The sequence below is a fragment of the Neospora caninum genome, chromosome VIII (genome assembly GCF_000208865.1).
Source record: "Neospora caninum Liverpool complete genome, chromosome VIII".
NCBI lineage: Eukaryota > Apicomplexa > Conoidasida > Eucoccidiorida > Sarcocystidae > Neospora > Neospora caninum.
The window spans coordinates 46,414-67,325 of record NC_018395.1 but is presented as its reverse complement, the minus strand read 5'-3'; the positions used below and the strand labels follow the sequence as shown (position 1 = coordinate 67,325).

Sequence of the window (20,912 nt, the reverse complement as noted above, 5' to 3'; positions counted from 1 at the left end):
AGATGGGAAACGAAAACAAGAGCGGAAAAGCGCGCAGGTCTCGAGACACACCAGGAGGGGGGCCAAAGCGAAAGCAGAGAAAACGGTTTTCTGGGACTGGAGACGCGCCTTTGGTACGCAGGCTGTTTTGTGTCAATCACTTGAGACAGGGATGGCGGATTCGAAGGCAAGTGCAAACGTTGCCGAAAGCCCGCGAGAGAGCGAGTGCTTTTGTCGAGAGCAGGGAGAAGCGGCAGTGCAGGAATTGGGCGGTTCCCAAGGGCCGGGGACGACGTCCGTTTTTCGATCTCGACAAAAAGGACAAACGGCGTGGAAGATCGAGGTTGTGAAGCGAGGGAAAGACAGACTGCGGGTGTCGCTGGGTGAGATAGGAACGAAACGGGCGTGGAATTGCGCATGCAAGCCCGCAAAATCCTGGAAAATGCCCCTGTAAGGAAGCGAGTTCACGCTGGAGATATACTTCCCTTCTTTCAGGCGAGAAGCCGAGCGCCATAGCACGACGCCGGCAGCCAGCAGGCGAGGCAGAGACGGTAGATCGCTGGACGAAACGCGCCGTGGCTGCTGCGAGACGCCGAAGGACGCAAAAGGCTCAGCTCAGGTCCATCTGCAAGAGATACTGAAAGAGAGGTGGTAGGGTCCCGGAAAGACGCCTGGAATCTCCCGAGGGACGATGCGCGCCGCAGACGCTCCCTGTCGCGCGGGGAGACCAGCCGGGGACCGGCCGTGTTTCAGGTTTTTTAACAGAGACACTCGGAGACCGTCTCGCGTGTGTATGAGATGCTCTGCGTCGTCCAGCAGACGAGAGGCTCGACGCGTGAACTGGAGAGATCGCGACAAAGCGGGCAAAAAACCCCAAAAGAAAAGGAGGAACGCGCCTGCGCTAGGGGGAGAGCGCTGCACGAACGAGGCCGCGCAGAAGAAAACGAAGGGAAGAGACGAAGGAGAGGAAAGAGAAGAGTAAGAGGCACGGAGATGCGAGGCGAGGCCGCCAGGCTGTTCCCACGTGGACAAGCAGGTTGCGAGCACAAAAAATTGTAACACACGGCCGGGGACGCCGTGTGTGTCTTCTAGGTAGCTAGAAGAGCGGCGTGTGGAAGACTGCAGCGGCAACCGAGAAATGCCACAGACAGAGCTCCTGGAGCGGACACATCGACGGCCTTTCTGAATCGGAAGAGGCTCGAATTTCCCCGGCGAATGTCCCCCCGGTTTCCGGTCCTTGCTGGCTCGCCAGCCTCGCGGTGTACATACACCGTTCCGCGAGCGCGGCTGTCTCGTTTCGCCTTGCCTGTGTCCGGTGGAAAACGGCCTGCTGGTTCTTCCAGCAGCAGAAAAGCCACTCTCCAGAGCCGCGCTCTTCCTCGCACGGATGGGTTTTTGCTTTCTCCGTCGGGACGTCCAGGCAGGTCTGCTCCTTTTCCGGATTTGGAAGCTGCGGCGCACGAAAAGAAGACCGCGGGGACCACGAGTTAGAAGTGAGAGAGAAGTGTCCGGCACGTGCGAAGCAGCGGAATCGCGGGGAAACGGGAGCGAAAACGGACCAGCTGGACGGCGGGCTGGTCAGGGCATCTTTTCTTGTTTCGAGATTTCGCCGTTGCTCGCGTTTTCTTCCCGAAAAAAGACACGCACGTAGACATAATACACACCGAAACAGCCACACCTACACACACAGGAAAACCCCAAGACATGCGAACGCAGCGCGAGCATCCCCGCCGAAAAGCGAGACAGCGGAACGAAAAGACAGGACGGCAAGCCGAGAGAGGCAGACCGGCAAACCGGAGATGTGCCCCGAAAAAACGCACGGAACAAAGAAATCCTCGAACCCTGACTGCGCCAAAGAAGGCGGCCAGTTTTTGACATGCGAAAAAGATCCAAAGACTCTGCAGGTGATCTTTTCGTCCCCGCCTTCAGCACGCACACACGACACACCGCGGAGAGAAGCTGCCTACAAAGAGAAAGGACGCCGCAAGAGACCAAAGATTGTTGACGCCTTCATCGATGTGTAGCGACAGTCGACGGGCCGTATCGATCTCCAGAGAGCCTGTCAGAGAAGGCGACGACGCCCACGTCGCAACCCGTCTTCTTTCCGCCGCGCTCAGTTCTCTCTGTCTCTCTCACGCAGGCGATACAGGATACACCCACACGTAACGAACGTACGGCTACCTGTAGATGTATTCGCAACTGCAGACCGGCATACAGGGTGGTTTTATACACGGATGTTCAGGCTGAGGGAGATGGCTAGCGGAAAGCTAGAGACCGGTACACAGGGAACTGCAGAGACTGACATGGGAAAGGTATGGAGAAGGGATTCCAGAAAGATACGGACGATTTGTAAATAGACAAGAAATATGTAGATTCGCATAAACGCATACACATTGAGGTGTAGAAATAGACATCTAGACGGAGATGCATCTATGTAGAGAAATACACGTTCGGATTTTATGTGAAAGGGCAAAGGTTGAATCTCCTTTTGTCCCTAACATCTCTGACACCGTTACGTTCTCGGGTTAATGAATCAGAGAAAAAATCTCACCTCTCTTCGCCTGTGTAGAGCCTCAAAGCGCAGGCTTCATGTCCGAAGTGAGTTCTCGTGCCAGATGACACTTTCACGGACGTTAAGAAAAGCCGATATGCTTAGGCACAAACTTGAGAAATCCGCACTGCTGCCTCCCTTAGACGTCAGAGCTCTCCTCACAAACGCCCAGCGACGCCGTCCGGCAACTGCATGAACCTACCCTCTGCTCTCCATCACATGTTCCCTATTCAAGGCTGAGCAGCTACACATCTATGACACAGACGCATATATATATATATATATATATATATATATATATATATATGCGTATATCGCTACAAAGCCGGTGTACAGGCACCCGGTCTCTCTCAAGCAAAATGCATCATGTCCAACATAGTATATGTGTATAAGTGTAGGTCTCTATTAGAAGCGAAGGGAAATCATAATATACACATGATACATATGTGGAGAAGTATGCATGCTCTCAGCTTTTTCATAACATTGACACCCCATTAGCTCCCTCCTCGAGAGACGTCTGGTGAGGAGCAGCAAGGAAGTATCTTCCCTTTTTTCAGAGTCCTCTCGCAAGAGCCGTATATTTTCTTGCGAGTTTCGTGTTTTTCATCTCCGTCTTTAGTTCTGCTTCGTGATCGAACTCATCTGTCTGTACGTTGTCTCTGTTCTCCTTCTTGTTTCCTCCACCCCGTTTCGGCCGAAGACGCTTGGTGGCATGAATTACTTCACCCCCCCTCCCCCCAAAACGCTGCTTCGCTTCTTTCTCTGCTCTGTCGAGTCTCTGTGGAGTGTACATACACCGCACCATCTGACAGTCGACCAGCCTGCCCAGCCTGTCCGCGAGAGGGTGTGGCTGCTGAAGAACCGAGTAAGCGAAAGATCTGCTCGACTGGCGAAAGCATCCAATCGGAAGCTACGTGAAGAATGTCCGATTCCTACGGTCGGGGCAAAACGATGGGAGTTTCTCGCTGAGGACGCTGTGGATGTGCCTCTTGCCGCGTTTCTCGAGGGTGTGTAGATGATGAAGGCCACTGTGTTGAAGAATCCCCAGAAAAACAAAAAGGGACAAAACAGGGTGCGCCGAATTAGAGATATGTAATTATTTGTATATATGTGTGTATATGTATCATGCATACGGACTGCAGGCGATTGTTGTGGAACCGTATTTGTGTGTCTTTTGTTTATTGGGATACATGGCAGATTCATGTTCGCCCTTTTCGGCTCACGTGCTAGTCGATTCGAGCCGTGAGAAGTTAGTATGTGGAAAAAACATGTCTCTGCATCCTATTACCGCCATGTGGTTGCCAGGCGCCTGTCGCTGGACTCTCCGGCGTCGGATTCGGATCCTGTGCATACACCTGGGAGCGCACAAGTGGCAGCAGCGAGTTGATCGAGTCATCTGCAGCGTAGATGACAGCCAAGAGATCTCGAAGAAACAATCTTTTCCAGCGAGAGGAAGAGCGGCGGCCGGAGCGGTACGAGGCGGCACGCAGGCAGGCGTTTTCGACGAGAACAAGCCTCGAGAACCATTTTTGGAAGGCTCTTTTGAGGAAGGGGAAGGACTTTCCTAAAGGGGGCAGGCGAGTGGGGAAAAAGAGATATTTTTGGCAAGTTTCCTCTTTTGCGAGCGCGTTCCACTGTACGTACACGTTACAACAGGAACCCGCGGTGTATGTACACCTCTTTCGGGCACGCGCCGGCTTGTCGAGAGAGCGACAACGGGACCGTCCTGCCCCACGCTCTGCGAATTTTGATACCAAGCCGCCGCTCTTCTCGAGGTTTTTTCGTTTCTGGACAATCGACCATGCCCTGCCGCGCAAAATGTTTGCTCTCGTGCGTTCTCGTTTGCTTCCTGCGCTTCTCTCTTTTCGCCGCTTCCACTTTTTCCCCTCGATCTCGCCCGAGCCCCCGGCTGTCTCTCTGTCTCTCCCCCAGCTCCAAAAGTAGGCGTGGGAGTCACACCGCAGCTTTTCCCGACCATCATTTCTTTTCCGTGTTCTTCTCTCTCTTTCGCCTTCTTTCTTGGGCGTCTCTCTCTATCTCGGACGACGAGCTGAGACGAAAGCAAAAGGATTAACGCATACGGGGAAGGTTTTTTCGTAGCTTCCGCCGCGATTCTGCTTCTCTGCAAAACAGCTTTCGACTCCGCTGTGTCGCTGCCGGCCAATCTTTGCCAGTTTGTGACGTTGCGTTCCTTCGCTTTTTGTTCTTTCTTTTCTCCCCCCGTTCCCCTGAAAGGATTCTCTTCCGCCCCTTGGTGGCTTGTGTCTGTAACGAATGTCTCGAGTCCCTCTTCGTCCTCTTCGTTTCCTCGGCCCCTTCCTCGCTTCGTCGTTTCCAGCTCTCTCGCCAGCGCCCTGGGCCTTTCCTCCCGTTCTGTTTCCCCGTCTTTTTTCTCGTTCTATCTCGCTCTCTCCTCTTTGTCTCCTTTCTCGTCTTTTCTCCTGCCTTTCCTCCGTCTCTGGACTCTTCTTCCCTCCACGTCGTTTCCTCCCCCCTTGACCGTTCCGCACCCCTCTTTCCGCTCCCTCTCCAGCCTTTTTCTCTTCTTGGCTGTTCCTCTCCCTCTCTGGCTCTCTGGTCTCTCCTCTCTCCGCGTTCCCGTCTGTCGTCCTTCTCGCACTTCCTCTCTCTTTTGCCGCTCTCGTTTTCTCGTTTTCTTCTCGTTTCCTCCCCTCGTGTGACGCGCGTTGCTCTCCACTCTGCGACTTCTTCTCGACATGGATTTGGAAGCGTTTGTGTCTCTGCTGCGTGCGGTGATCTCGCCCGATCCCGCACTGCGCAAGGAGGCGGAGCGGCAGATCAAGGAGGGGAAGGAGAAACAGCCTGCAGCTCTGATTTCCTTGATTCTTCAGACGGTGCAGACCCACAGCGATGACGAGGTGCGCCTCCAAGCCGCCGTCCTCTTCCGCAGCTTCTTCCGCGGCGTGATCGACAGCGAATCGCACGTGTGGAAGCATCTCGGCGAGACGGAACGGTCGCAAATCAAGCAGATCCTGCTCCACTGTCTCGACACCGAAAAGAACAAGCTGGTGAGAAACAACATCTGCGACACCATCAGCGATCTCGCCTCCGACCTCATCCCGATCGACCAGTGGGATGACCTCGGCCAAGTCCTCCTCGCCATGATTCAAAGCGGAGTCCCCGTCAAGCAACAAACTGGACTGAAAATCCTCTCAGAAATCGCCCCCGTCCTCACAGAACAACTCGCTGCAGCCGCCCCCATCGTCTGCAAAATCATCTGCGCATGCATGGCCGCCGGACAGGACGTCAACACCAGGTAGCTAAAACGCCCTCCAGAAGTCCACAAACCCCACATGCAGGCCGAACAGACACATCTATATAGAGAGATGTAGTTATAGTGAGAGATAAATTGAAACATGGAGATGCACCGATGCAAATTGATGCATGAAGATATACACGTAGATGTGGATAACAAGCTGCATGCCGTTGTCTACATATATATATATATATATATTATATGCATATACGCTGTTTGATGCGGACGTATCGGTGCACATCTCTGAATATATAGATGTAGTCGGGTGTGTGCATATATGCATTTATGAAGGAGAGAATCGGGGGGGAGAAAGACAGAAAAGGTCGGAAGAAGGAAAAGACAGAGAAAGAATTCGACGAGCATCGGCATGTGGGCCCCTGAGGCTGGAACATGCCAGAACGGGGAAGGTAGGCAAAACACCCGTAAATATATATATATATATATATATATATATTTATATACTTGCGTGCATCCCTGTATGCGAAAACATGTATGTATATTTGTATGCATGATCATATCTGCATATATATATGTATACCAAACACATATGGCATTTAGGAGCGAGTAGCGAGAGGTTTGTCGGATGTAAGAAGCACGAGAGCGGAGAGCGAGACATCGTCGGGAGACAAACCGGGACTCAGCTGAGTTTTGGCGAAGGAGAAAAGCGGTAAACGGCGGAAGCGAATCGAGACAGGATCGGAAGTTTCGGTCTGCGTCTGTCTGGTGAGACGGCAGTGGGTTTCTGGGTTGTGACGTGCGGCTCTCTGCTTCCTTTTCTCTCTTCCCCGTTGTCTTCTCCGTTCCACCCGCTCGCTGACTGTCAGTGGAGCCTGTGCGTGGGTGTTCAGAGTCGAAGCCTTCGCGCTCTTGGTCTCTGTCGTGGAAGATGTGAACAAACGCGTGTACAAGAAATTTCTGCCTGACGCAAAGACGCGCGCGGCCCCAGAGTGCCCGCCTGTACAGCTCCTTATCATCGACACGCTGGAGGCGACTTTGCGAGCAGGCGCTGAAGACGACTACGCTTTGGCGGAAAGGTGAGAAGGACCGAACGAAAGCGTTCTAGTCTCTGCAAAAAGGGGGCGTGCGTGAAAATGGACAGGACATCCAGTGGGACACGCAGTCGAGAAGACAGCCGAGACTGCAAACGGCTACGAGGCGGCGGATGTCCAGAGAGCCGGGATTCAAACGGAGAGGAACCTGCGACGGCACGTCGCTCCCCTCGGGGTCCCCTCTCGCATCCTCAGAAAGACACATCTATGCCTCTCTCGCTATACACATTCGAAGAAAAACCTATCTTCATGCTCCACAAGCACATATACTTTTGTCTGCGCACAGGCATCTATATCTGTATCTACCTTTATATCTCTATCTCTATTGGTATATATATATATATATATCTGTGTCTGGATGTGTGGATGTGTGCTTGTAGCTGTTGGGTATATGCACTTGAAATGCTTGTGTCGTACATGTTTGTGCCTGGCCTGCTTTTTCAGAATGATGGTTTTGGTGATCCAGTTGTGCGAAGCGGAGCAAGGAGGCGGCGTGGCTCTGATGCGCCCGCACTTGGCGCAGTTTTGCGACTACCTTTTGGCGATTTCGTTGATTGGGCAGGGACAACAACAGGCGGCAGAGGCAGCTGCCGCCGCGGGGACAGCCGCGGCGGCAGCTGCGCAGGCTGCTGCGGCCTCCTTGGGCGCGTCGGGCGCGGAACCGAAAGGCCCGTGCGTCGCCGCGACCGCGTGTGCGGCGAAGACGAGCGACGAGGAGACACCTGAGGGCCTGCAGAGCTGCCGAAAGTACGCAGTTGAGGCAATGATTTGCTGCGTCGAGCAAAAGAACCAAGTGATGCTCAAAGTTCCCAACTTCCTCAACCGGCTCCTCGAGGCGCTGCTCATGTGCATGCTCGACATCCGCGACAGCTCCTACGCCAAGTGGCTAGAAGAAGGCGACGAAGAAGACGTAAGCGACGCAGAAGCACACGGGGACGCAGACCCGCAGCGGGAAAGTGTCCGGAATTTCGCATCTGAAAAACGCTTTCACACACGCACAAGTATATATGCGTGTATGTATGTATGTATGTACGTATGTATGTATGTATGTATGTATGTATGTATGTATGTATGTTTCTTTGGTCTGTTTCAGGAGCAGCGTTTCTTCGATGTCGGCGAAGAGGGGCTAGACCGTCTCTGCCGGGCCTACAGCTCGGACGAAGACATTGCGGTCGGCAGTCGCACGCAAGCAGCCTCGCTGTTGCTGCCCGCGCTGTTCAACTACATCACCACCTTTTTGCAGCGGCCGGAGTGGGAGTATCGGTTCGTCGCCTTGATGGCCATCTCGCAGACGGTCGAGTACGTCCAGGAAGACCAAGAGGAGGAACTCGACTACATTGCCAAGACGCTCATGCGGTACTTGGGCGACCCTGACTTTCGAGTCCGGTTCGCAGCTGCCCAGGCGATCGGCCAAATGAGTCTGGACCAGACGCCGTACGTGCAGGAACAGTTCGCGAGTGAAATGCTCCCGCTCCTCATCGCCAGGATGGACGACGAGGTAGGCGAGGAAAAGACGAGGTGGACGAACTCGAGGAGGAAAGAGGCAGCTGCCACATGAAGGGGGAACACGAAGCGGAGACGGCAAGAGCGGCGGAAACAGACAGAAGGGGCGAGAGGGGAGACGCACTCACAGAAGAAAAGAACGCGCTTTGAAGGGGGAAGGCGCGAGCGAGAGTGCCAGGATGTTTAAAACCTGGAAGTGCGGCGCGTTCCCGCGGAATACGGCAAGGGAGCTAGAACTCGAGAGAGACAAAAAGGTGGAGCCAGAGAAAAAAGTCGGGCTCTGACAAGGCGCGCCGGAGATGATTTCGCGCATGCACACATTAGGGGTATCTGTGCTGCCTGTGAGTGGCGCGTGTTTCGCAGCTCCCTCGCTCGGAGAAACACGGCCCAGAAAGCGCGAGAGTACAGAAGAAAAAACCCTCTTTTTGCTTCAAAACTGTCTCCGCGCTTCTCCCCTTTGCGACTCGTGCGATCCGTGAACCCTCCGTTTCGACGCAGACTCTCTCAAGTTTTATTGATCTCGGGTTTTCTCTTCTCTTCGCGTTCAGGTTCCGCGCGTTCAGGGCCACGCGTGCGCGGCGTTCGTGAACTTTTCCGAGGAAGTCGAGAAGGCCGAGATGCTCAAGGTCGCAGGACAAGTGATGGAGAAGCTTCTGACGAAGATCCGCCCGGGCACTCGTAAGACAACAGACCGCGCGCATCCGCTTTTCTGCACCAGGCATCCCCATCAGAGAAGAAGAGCCCCCCTGTCGCACTCTTTATGAAGAGAGATTCCGAAAAGGGATTCCGAAACGGGCATCCGAAATGAGATTCCGATCAGTCGATTCGTCTGCCGCCAATGCTGTGGATGTGTGTGTGGGAATCTCTCGAGTGGCGTCTGTGTGCATGTGCGAAATGCCTTTTTCAGCCAAGACGGTCCGCGAACATGCAGTCACATGCATTGCCGTCGTCGCGGGCGTGCTGGAGGAGAGCTTCGTACCTTACTACTCCGCAGTCGTGCCTTCTCTTCTCGACGTCATCACCAACAGCACGGCTCTCGAACTCCGCTCCCTCCGAGGCAAAGCGATTGAGTGCATCTCCATTGTCGGCCTCAGCGTCAGTAAGTCAAAAGCAAAGGAAAAGAGGCCGCAGCTCCGAAAAAAAAGAGTAAAGCGGATAGAGACAAAACACAGCTTGAAGCGTGAGGAACGCGAGGACAAAATGAGGGGCGAACAGGTTTTTTAGCGGGAGAAGCGAGTCGTGATTCGATGACCAGTGGAGGCGTTTCGTGGAGCATTTCCCGGTTTAGCGTACTGACAAGCGCCAGTAAAAGTTCTTCCTGGACGTTTGACCCTTCTAGGGAGCAAAGACGCTGGACGACTCTCTCCTCTCTCGTCTTGTTTGCCTCTCTTGTCTTCCCTTCCTTCTCTCCTCCTGTTTCCCTCCCTCTGTCTCTCTCGAATGGCCTATGAGGACTCTCTCACTCTGATTCGGCATGGTTTCGTGCGTTTTTAGGCCGCGAACAGTTTGCGGAAGACGGGAAAGTCGCGATGGAGGCGATGCTTCAGATTGCCGAGAGCACTGCAACATGCGAAGACTCCAAGACGAGCAGTTGCTGCTCTCAAGCCACGCAGCACAGATGCATGGACGAAGAAGGCGACGCCGTCCGGGAGTACCTGACCGAGGCGCTTGGCCGCATGTGCCGAGCCATGGGTGCCGACTTCCTCGTCTACTTGCCGCGGATCCTTCCCCGACTGCTCGACGTCCTCACTGTCAAACCCAAAGAAATGAAAGCGGAAGAAGCAGAAGATGACGAAGTAAGGCAACAACAGACACATCTGCTGCCGCACATGCAAGTAACACATGCACGCATTCACACACCACATATATGTATGTATGTATGTATGTATGTATGTACGTACGTACGTACGTATGTATGTACGTAGGTATGTATGTATGTATGTATGTATGTATGTATGTATGTATGTATGTATGTATGTATGTATGTATGTATGTATGTATGTATGTATGTATGTATGTATGTATGTATGTATGTATGTATGTATGTATGTATGTATGTATGTATGTATGTATGTATGTATGTATGTATGTATGTATGTATGTATGTATGTATGTATGTATGTATGTATGTATGTATGTATGTATGTATGTATGTATGTATGTATGTATGTATGTATGTATGTATGTATGTATGTATGTATGTATGTATGTATGTATGTATGTATGTATGTATGTATGTATGTATATGTGTGAGCAAAGGCAGTGTGGGCAGTTGCGTGTGTCTGGTATTTGTATGCAAGCGCGAGAGACACGTTGTGTGCGTTTTTTTCAGGACATGACGTACGTGATTTTGGATTCGAACACGTCGCTGGGGTTGAAGACGTCCTTGCTGGAGGAGCAGAGTCGGGCGTTGGATCTCCTGTGCACCATCACGACGGTGCTTCAGGATCCGCTGACGGCTGCCTCTCTTTCGTCCGCGGCGTTTTCGGCCTCTTCGTTCCTGCAGCCTGTGGCTGAGGCAGTCTTCCCGCTCCTCACCCACGTTCTCTCTGAAGACATCAAACAGAAGGCTCTCGAGACGATGGCCTCGCTCATTGGGACGTGCAAGCAGCTAGTCCTGCAGTACGTACAGCGCGCGGTTCAGGCGCGCAGCGAGGGCCAGGCGCCAGCCGAAGAAGAGGCGCGACGCAGCGGCGCAAGCGTGAAGGAAATGCTGCGCGCGATGACCCTCCGAACCTGCGGCGAAGTCTTCAAGTCCCTCCAAGACGAAGACGGCGACGTCGACTCCATGGTTGCGGAGGCCTCGGGACTGAACGACTGCCTGTCCAAAGCCGGCGCAGAAGTGTTCACCGACGAAGAGGTAACAAGACAAAAGGCAACACAGGCGGAAGGAGAAAGAGAACGGGGGGAAGGAGAGAAGAAGGAGAGGGAGAAGGGGATAAAGGAGGTGAAGAGGGAGAAGAAAGAGGCGGAGGAGACGGACATGAAGAAGGAGAAAAACAAGGAGAAGGGAACGAAGAAGAGGGACCAGAAATAGTGCATGTGGGAGTGCGGAAGTTTTGTGAGGCTTTTTTCCAACAGCGCGTGCGTGTGTGTGTGTGTGTGTCGAAGGCAATTCGACGTGTCTCTTTTTCTTCGTTTTCTGGGTGTCTGAACGCTCCGTTTCCTTTTTTTCTGTCCGCACAGGTCTCCCAACAAGCCCTCAATGTGTTCTCGGCTTTGGAGAAATCCTTCGAGCGACGCATTGACATATCGGCTCGGAAGAACCGCCAAGACGAAGAAGTCGACGAGGACGACATGCTCCGCCTGGAAGAAGAAGATCAGCAGGTAATCCCCAGCAGACAAACGTCGTTTGAGCGTGTAAAAGAAATTCAGAGCCACGGGGGATCACGAGAGGAGAGAACACGCCTACGATTAAACTCATCTACATCTACATGTATATACATCTATCCCCATATATATATATTCATACATATGTATATGTTAGTAGAATGGCCACGCGCACGTGGTGTCGTTTTCTTCTGTGTGCGACTGTTTGGGTGGCCTTTGAAGTCTCGGGCTCTGCTTTTTTTGGACGACTGAATTCCCCTTCTCTTTTGCCGTGCTCCCGTGTTCTCGTCTTCGTGTTTCTGTGTGTTGTTTCGCGTTGCTGCCGCGCGCCCTCTCCGCGGCAAGTCCCAGTGTGAAGCGTTCCGCGCTTTGCGTCTCTCTTGATTTTTCCTCTTATTCTTTGTCTTGTGCCTCGTAATCTCTTGCCCTTGCCAAAAGTGCCTTGGGTTTGGCTCTTCGCCGCATTTTTTGTCTCGCGCGCTCTCTGCTCTCTTGCGTCAGGAGCAGACGCTGCGTTCGTCCCTCTTGGAGATTGTCGGGACACTCATGGCGACACATCCGAAGGAGTTTCTGCGCAGCAAAGCCAGCGAAGCAGCTGCTGCCTTCGTGCAACAATTCCTCCGAGATGACGCGGCCGACGAGGACAAGAGCGTCGCTCTCTACGTCTGCGATGACATTCTTCAACACCTCAAGGTAAACCGTCACTCTCTTCTCTCTCCTCTCTCCACCGACGCTCTTCTCGCTGCGCAACATTCCACGGAAAACGGTGACGCTCCCGACCCTCTACAGCGCTGCTTGCTTCCGACGTTCTTTTCTCTGTGTCAATCCGGCTCTCTCTGCCAGTGTCCTTCTCTCTATGCTTTTGGCATCGAGTTTGTCTCACCTTCTTTTTCGCGCGCGTCCCCTCCATTTCTCCGAATTTCTTCCCTCCGTGTCCTCTCTCGTTCACATTGTCTGTGGTTTTCGGCGGAGCGTGGACCTGGCGGTTTCTCGTGTCTTTCCTGCCGCAGGAGGACGGGCTGCCGCTGTGGCCTCTCTTCATGCCTCGGCTCATCCAGTGTCTCCTGTCTCCGGACCCTCGCGTGCTGCAAGCTGCCGCCTACGGAGTCCAACAGGGTGCGCTCCTAGAGCAGGCTTTCCAGCCGTTCGTCCAAGAAGCTGCGAAGAACCTCCTCACCGCAGTCAACCGCAGCCAAAAGACGAAGAACAAAATGGAGCAGGCAAGTCGACGCCGCCAAACGAGGGCGCATGCAGACTCTGCAGCCTCTTAAGTTTGCCTGGAGTGTATCTCCACCCTCTGCTCCACCCCGTCCCGGTGAAACAACAGGATGCTCTTCTGTTTCCAGCACACTGTCCCAATGTGCCTCGCATGCACAAGTGCCTCGCGTTTCCGTGGAGATCCAAGGGCTACGCCTATGCAGCGTATATACACTTATGCAAGACACAAGCATATCTATCTATATCTATCTATCTATCTGTAGGTGTGTATTGCGCTTGTGAGATCGTACGTGTGTGCGTGCATGTGAACCTTCTTTCAAGGTTGTGAATTTGGATGCTTGCATGCATTTTCTACAGGCTGCAACGGACAACACGGCCGCGGCGTTGGGCGATTTGCTACGCCACTACGGAGGCTCGATGAGTGCAGAGGAGCAGCAAGTGCTGCTGGCGAGCTGGTTGGAGAACTTGCCGCTCAAGCAAGATGAAACGGAGGGACTCCGCATGCATAAATTCCTCATGGAAGCTGTTCTACAGGTAAAGCGAGGCACGTCTGTGGATCACGTTCTGGAAACTGTGCCGGTGCTTGTATTTCTATGCACACACGTGCATCTCTCTGTACCTCTCTATAGGCATATCATGTATTTATTTATATATATTTGCATGGTATACATATGTGTACGCATCTATGTGGATGTATATTTAGATGTGTATTCATTCATATATGTATCCCTATATATATGTATATATGCGTGTAGAGATCTGTGGAGAAACAGGCTGTCTTGACGACTTGTGAATCTGCATATTCAACACAGCGCAGCGGAATTGGATGCGCATTTTGTCTGAAGAAGAGTGTGCAGTTCAAAGACATTATAAAATGTGTATTTGTATTTATATATATGTGTGGTCTTTTTGGCTGCTGGAGAAGATGCGTTATCGGCAGTGTCGACACCAGGGGAATCTTTGCATGCATTCGTGGCTGCCCGCTTCGTGGAAGCTCCTCGACAGGCGCTAGCGGAGATCTCCTGCGCGCCCATGTAGAGGCGTGTTGCATGTAAAGCCTACATGTATGCAAATGCATGTGCATACGTGTGTGTATATATTTTGTGGGGCGAGAGATGTACGGAGACACCAGTGGGAAAGAATGTGGGTTGTGTTTCTTTTTTCAGAACAACGCAGTCGTCCTGGGACAGAACGCGAGCAACCTACCGCGGCTTTTGCAGATTTTGTGCGCAGTGTATCGCACAGATTTCTCCGACTCCGATTTGAACGAGGAAATCAAAAAGCTTTTTGCTCAGATCAACACAACGAGTCAGCCAGCGCCTTTGGCTGCTCTCTGCCAAAGCTTCACTGCAAAGGAGCAGAAGAAGCTGCAGAAAATTCTCAAGTAGAGGCTCTGAAACAGGTGGTGGAGGAGAGAGTTGCGTGTATTTTTGCTTGGAGACGGAGGAGGTGCACGAAATTTCACGGGGCTGCGTCCCGTTTTGTGAAGGAGAGACATGCTTGCGTCTCCGAATGCGAAAGGGAAGAGGAGAGGACGCAGTCGCGACGAAGAGTCAGAAAACGGAGAATGCGAGAGGCCACACACGGGAAAGGGAGAAAGAGGAAGAAAAGACGACAGGAAGAACAGGACGAACGAGGGAGAACAACAGGGGTGAGCCAGACACAAAATGGGGACGTGGACATCGGCAGTGTGTGGCGAAAGAGGAAAGCTGGACGGAGTGAGATGAGGGTTCGTGCGGAGATGGTTATGAAGTCGAAACTTGATGAAGTCAATCTCGTATTCTTCCCCACATTCGAAATCCGTTTCACGTCTTTCTCCAGGCACGCATGCACAGATGTTCCCGATTCCCGTCGCATACCCGAAGCGTGAAACCCTCTTTGCACAAACACACAGCCACAAAAACGGAGACGCGCACTAGAGACGTACATAGCTTCCAGATATTTGCGTTTGAAGATTTTGTTATTTCCATTTACGCGTGTAGACACAGAGGTGCCTGCAGAGGCTTCGTCTAGATGCCTTCATGTGTTCTTCATATTATGGACGGAACAGATCCCGCGTTCAGCCCACATGGATATATACATATATATATATATATATATATATATAATGTATAGAGGTGTATATAAAGACACGGAAGCAAAGTGTGGTGTACGCACACCGCCGATGAAGCCGCTGCCGAGAGGGAGTACTGATCCCTACGCGACAGAGGAAATTTGTAGGCGGAAAGGCGTGGACAGAAGTATCGGATATCTCTCTTTTCTGCCCAGAGTGGCATATTCCCTGGTTTCCCCGGCTTTTGGGAGAAAAGGAAGGGCGGCAGGCAAAAAGCTGCGTATCTGGCTGTCGCCTGTCTCCACCGCTCCTCTCTGCCTTCGTTCAGTCGCTCGGCCTCCTCAGGCTTCCGTTCTCAGTGTACCTCACTCTGACATCTCTTTTCCTCCCTCCAGTGTTATTTCTCTCTTCTCTACTGCGTGCCCAGCCTCGCAATCTACCATGCACGTGCTTCCTGTATCCCGCAAAGCGAGAAGAGTGACACGGGAGGCGGAGACGGCGGCACAGGGCGAGGAAGCAGCGAGACAAAAGAGATACGAGGGGCGCGAACAGAACGGGGCAGAGAGACACGGAAGACAAGGAGGAACAGAGACGGGAAACAGAGAGAAAACTCGCGAGAGGCAGAAACAGAGTGGACGCAAGAAAGCAAAGATCGGCGAACAAGAAAGGGAAGGAGACTGAAGGCGAGATAGAAAACGAGAAGCCAACAAACAAACGAGAGATCGGCGGAATGTGTTTTTCACTTCTTGTTGCCGTCGAAACAGGAACAGAAGGGAAAACGGGAGAAACGGGTCCTCGCCGACGTCACAAAAAGAACGCAGAGCGGCCGGATCCTGCTGGACAAGAGAGTCGCTCCAAAGAAAACACGGGGTGACTCCGAAAAACCAAAGCATGCCTCTCTCTGTTCGCTTCTCTATCGTCCCGTTGGTTGTTGCCAGGCGTCCTTCTCACACCTGTCTCCCGTTCTCCACTCTCCGTCTAGGCCTTCCCAGCCTGTTGCTCCTTCGTTTCCGATTCGCCTCTCCTTCCCCTTTTGTCAGCTCTCCGTCTTTTACTCGTTCGCTCTCGTCTTCAGAGACAGAAAACGAAAATCAATTGCTCGACGCCGGCCTCTCGCCATTCGCGGCGCGCTCAGACGCTGCAGGAGTTGCGTCCTCCACAGAAACGTGCTCGACGTGGCTCGGGACGTTTGGATGAAATTCAGGGGGAGGAAGCGACAACTGCCCGAACACCAGCAGAGCATAACATCGTCCACCGGGTGCATGCACATACGCAGAATATCTATGCCACATCCAATACACACCTATCTATCTATCTATCTATCTATCTATCTATCTATCTATCTATCTATCTATCTATATATATATATATATAAAAATATTTGTAGGTAGGTTTGCGTGCTGTTTCTGCAGACTGAGACGCGATATCGACGTCACTGAGGTATCAGTTCCTGTTCATTGGGATATACTTATATATATATATATATATATATATATATATATTCGTATTTAGGCATCTTCTCATCTCTTTACTGTCTCTACACCTCTTTGTGGGGATCTCTCTGTTGAAAGCTTGCGCCTGCGTGTTTCTCTGTGCCTGTTGTCCTGTGAATCTCCGAACATGGGCCCTTGCGGATAGATCACTTGGCCAGGGATCTCCGGCTCAGCCACATCACTCCTAGATCAACTTTTTCTCCGCTGTTGTGCTTCGTCGCGAATCTGTTCTTCATCTCTCTCCTCGGACACATCCACGTGACCAAGCTCTTGTGTCTGACTTCTTTCTTTCGCCTCTGCTGGTCTACCTTCCTCGTCAGTCTCTCTTTCTCTCTTTCCTCTTCTCTCTTTCTTGATCTCTCTCTGTCTTTTTCGCGCACTCACAGTGATTGTTGGATGTGGATCTTCGCCGACAGGTTTTTCCTCTTCTGCTCCAATTTCTCGTTCCTCTCGTTCTTGTTCGCGCGGTTTGTCGGCCTCGCCTGCACCGTTCTGCACGCTGGAATTCCCGCGAAGTGGCGAAGCGAAGGCGTCGGCGACAGCGGGGCTGGGCACGCGACACAAAACTCCGCCACATCCGAAAGCACTTTTCGGGTGTACGCACACCCCAGAGCCGCCGAGCTGCGGCGGGCGGTACTCGCCGCCGAAGGACGCTCGCGGCACCACCAGGCAGTCTTCGCTCGCGACAGAGCAGCTCGGCTCAGCGAGATTTCCCGCGGGATTCGGACTCGAACCCTTCCCCAAAGGGACCTGCAGCACGTTCGGGCTGCGGCCTTCAAGTGTCTCGACAGCTGGCCCAGCCCCCGCGAAGCTGGCCGCTGCGGGAGGCGCCAAGCAAGCCGAGTTCCGTGGGGCAGACTCTGACGCACACAGCGCGACGCCGAGAGTCGAGCCCTCGCGGCCTGTGCGACTAAACAGATCTGCCACGACTTGCCGAGCTGACGAAGACGGGTTGTTGGGAAGAGACAGACTCGGCCCCGCCTCCTGCACCACGCACATTGTCGGGTAAAAGTTGTACCAATACACCGCGCCCACCAAACCGCAACCGCCAACCTACACAAAAGGGACAGGAGAAAGGGGCAGGCGAACACAAACAGCCAGGGTGAAGCTCCAGGAAAAGCAAGGAAAAAGACAGAAAAAACCTACATCAGGATATATGCAGGCGTGTACAGCGATCTGTGTCATATGTATATATATAGTATATAATATATATATATATATATATATATATATATATATATATGGATAGACATACATTGATCGGTAGGCGTAGATGCACATGTGCGTACCCTGGCTCCTACATAAATACGTAGAGTACATTTGTGTATCCCCATACACGTGTTTATCTATCTCTCTACAGCAATCTATACCTAAGTATACATATAAATATATATGGTAACGGAGGCATGTGGGCTTACGTAGGGTTTTGGGATTTTTTTCTGAGTTCCTCAACTTGTGGGGACAAAACAGGACTTCCGGGATGACTATGCACCACCGGCTGTGTAGCTGTTGCATGGATTTGCATGTGCGCACAGCTGACAGTTCACATACCTATGAATAAATATCTACATATCCATATAGACATGTTTGCATTTGTTTCTACCTTTACGTCCCCGCATGTGTGTGTGTACACAATTCATGTGTCTCTCTTTGCATCCTCTTGTGTTTTATCCGTTTGCAAAGTTGCGTCTTTCCGCAGTCTTGGCACGTTTTTCATGACGCACCATGTTCCCCAAAAGCGTTGGGATAAAGTTTTTGACAATCACCGTCCCGACGCCGGGGCCGACTCCGTGCATGAGGGCGCACTGGAGCGTGTAGAAATTCGCGATGATATGCTCGTACCCCGCGACACAGAAGGAGACGATGGGGAACCTGTGGAGAGGAAAGAAGAACGTCTCAGTTCTTGCGCAACACCTCAGCGCAGTTGCCTCCGAGAAAAGCCGAGGCAAAAAAAAAACGCGCGTTACACAAAGTTCATCTGCCACGAAACGACGCCCGCCCTTTGCTCCTCGGACACACAGACTCCTGCTCCACGTGTGCAGAAAACCTTCGGAAACCGATCGACTGTTTTACCTCCAGATGCGCATGTTTCGTTTCCACGCCCTCTCGAGAGATTTGAAGGACACATATATGCACTCACTCCAGCACATATGTACACCCATGCCTCTGGGTATGCGCGTTGGAGCCTTTGTGAAAAAAGGGATGGGTCGGAGCAGACAGTGCGCCGGGCGAGCTGTGAGTCTCACCACATGGACATGATTTTCCCTGCTGCGTCGTCGGAGGCGATGACGAACCAGACGGCGAGGCAAACGAATGTGTTGCATCCGACGGCGAGGAAGAAGCACTGGGCGAAAGAGTGGGCTGTTTTGTGCGCGGCCACGTCTTGGAGGTAGTGGAGGTGATCCGCATCCTGCAGTCCGCCCGGGAGGTACGAGAGGAAGTACGCGGCGAAGAGAGCCCCGGCCCAGTTTCCGACCAAGCTACAGACCCAGTTCACGAGGAGTTGGAGAGCGGTGACCCTCCGCTCCAACAGGCACACGAGCATCGTCATGGTGTTTCCCGTGAATAACTCCGCACCCGTGAAGATGATCGCGATGAATGCCACGGGGAAGAGCGACGCGTAGAGAAACTTTTGCGTCGCCTTCGCCACCGCCAGAGGATTCTTCGGGTCCGTCGAATATCCCCCCGCTGCCACGAGAGAGAGGCACAGACACGCGCGGAAGCGTGGACGCAGGGAAACACAGAAAATGAAAGGGAACAGACTCAAAAGGCGCATACATTCCTACAGAGAGGGAAAGAGGAAGAGAGATAGGGAGACGCTGTTGAATTTCACCGATATATGAAGGTAGTTGTTGCCAGTGGTTTCGCTGTTCAAGCGCTTCACTGGCTGCAAGATATCTATCCATACTTGTGTACAGTAGAGGCGGATGTAGGAATAGACGTGGAAATGCGCATACATACAAACATGCCCCGGCAGATATATCTCTCTACATATATGTATGTGCGTGTGCGTGAATTTGTGTCGCCTAGAAGTGTGACACTGCTTTGCAGAAGAAGGCAGAGAGTGTCGATCCGAGAAGGCCGTTTCGATCCTTTCCTGTGCTTCCTTTTCGGGGCCTACCGAGGGCTGTGCATGCATGCCCCGCCATGCCGACGTAGATTCCTGCCATGACGGCCTGGAGGAAAAGGCGGTCGATCCGCAGCTTCGTTTTCTTGATTCCATACTCGATGACTTTCCGATACGCCTCAGGACTGGCGGCGAGCACCATTTTGGCGAGGCAAAGAAGAAAGAACCAGGCGGGGAAAAGGGTCCAACGAGCCTGCACAGAGTTGCGTAGGCGCGCTACGGCGAGGCCGGAAAGGACTGAAGGCAGGCAAAGAACCTGAAACCGAGGCTTCGGCACAGGCGCCCGTCCTCGCGGGAGAGCAGTCGAAATAGAGAGAGAGCAAGAGAGACGGGAGAGATGGACGCGAGTGCGTTCTGAGCTGGGCAGAGGACGGCAGGTGTAGAGACACAGGAGACGCAAGGAAAGCAACGTTTTCCACGTCAAACAGAAAGTGAGGTCTTCGCAAAGACAGATGGCTCGAAATCGAGAAGGACTGTAGAAGAAACCACTGGAAACCGCGTTTTTTCCAGGAAGAGAAGGGGGGGAAGGGAAAGTAAGATGCGGCCCCCAATGGCGACGGAATTTGTCCCTCGCTTGGGCTCAAAATGTCGCCGTGTCGCACAGCGAAGAAATAAGCACGTTCTGGTGCTCTCGCCTTTCTCTTCTGCGGAAAAGGGGCGAGGCACAGCGGAATGGCAGGGACTATCTACCGCGTCCCCAGGAAAGTTATTCACATCTCGAGATGCACGCAGACGGCGAAACGCGGTGGAAGAAAGGAGCCTGTGTGTGCGGTCCTGCGAGAAGATAGATCTCTAAAGGTCGCATGTAGCTGCAGATCTCGGCACGTGCGCGAAGACCAGAGAGGAAGAAGAGGCAACGGTATGTCGGGGGGGAAAACACATGAAAGACGGCGAGAAAAAGAGAAGACAAACTTCGCTGAAGAGAAACGGAAAGACGAAAGGCAGCAGAGACCCGTGAGACAGACGGAAAGGCGCCGGCTATTTCTCTGGTTAACGAGCTGAAGGAGTCAAACCAGAGACGAGAGGGACCGTAAAGAGGACAGCGAAGGGAAGAGCAGGAATTCGTCCTGCAAGCGGCATCAAGGTCGCAAAGGGGGACAGTGGATTAAAGAGACAGTCAGTGGGGACTCCAGGAAGGAAGGACTTGGGAAACTCATAGGAAGGAAAGGAGGGAAGAGCAAACGAAGGCGCGCCACGAGACAGAAGAAGAGACGGAGTGTTTTCCACGCGCGGTCTCTCACTTTGCGGGAGGAAAGATACCGAAGAGATACGGCCAAAGAAACGGCGATTCAGGCTTCCTCTCGTCTCCCCAAGATGCCTATTTAGAGTGCG

At 52.7% G+C, this 20,912-nt stretch overlaps 2 protein-coding genes across 2 annotated transcripts; one reads left to right on the top strand and one right to left on the bottom strand.

Moving 5' to 3' along the window:
• Nucleotides 1-5,247: 5,247 nt before the first annotated feature.
• NCLIV_030120 (putative importin beta-3 subunit) lies at nt 5,248-14,295 on the top strand (the record flags this gene model as incomplete). The annotated part of the gene is made up of 12 exons (XM_003883208.1): nt 5,248-5,807; nt 6,656-6,841; nt 7,301-7,766; nt 7,950-8,354; nt 8,908-9,037; nt 9,267-9,458; nt 9,854-10,155; nt 10,692-11,219; nt 11,546-11,686; nt 12,191-12,382; nt 13,265-13,441; nt 14,074-14,295. The coding sequence occupies 12 exons, from the start codon at nt 5,248-5,250 to the stop codon at nt 14,293-14,295; spliced, it is 3,501 nt and encodes a 1,166-aa protein (XP_003883257.1).
• Nucleotides 14,296-16,051: 1,756 nt separating this feature from the next.
• NCLIV_030110 (hypothetical protein) lies at nt 16,052-19,722 on the bottom strand (the record flags this gene model as incomplete). Its single annotated transcript, XM_003883207.1, has 6 exons — nt 16,052-16,180; nt 16,838-17,000; nt 17,058-17,506; nt 18,178-18,325; nt 18,700-19,141; nt 19,575-19,722. The coding sequence occupies 6 exons, from the start codon at nt 19,720-19,722 to the stop codon at nt 16,052-16,054; spliced, it is 1,479 nt and encodes a 492-aa protein (XP_003883256.1).
• Nucleotides 19,723-20,912: the final 1,190 nt, after the last annotated feature.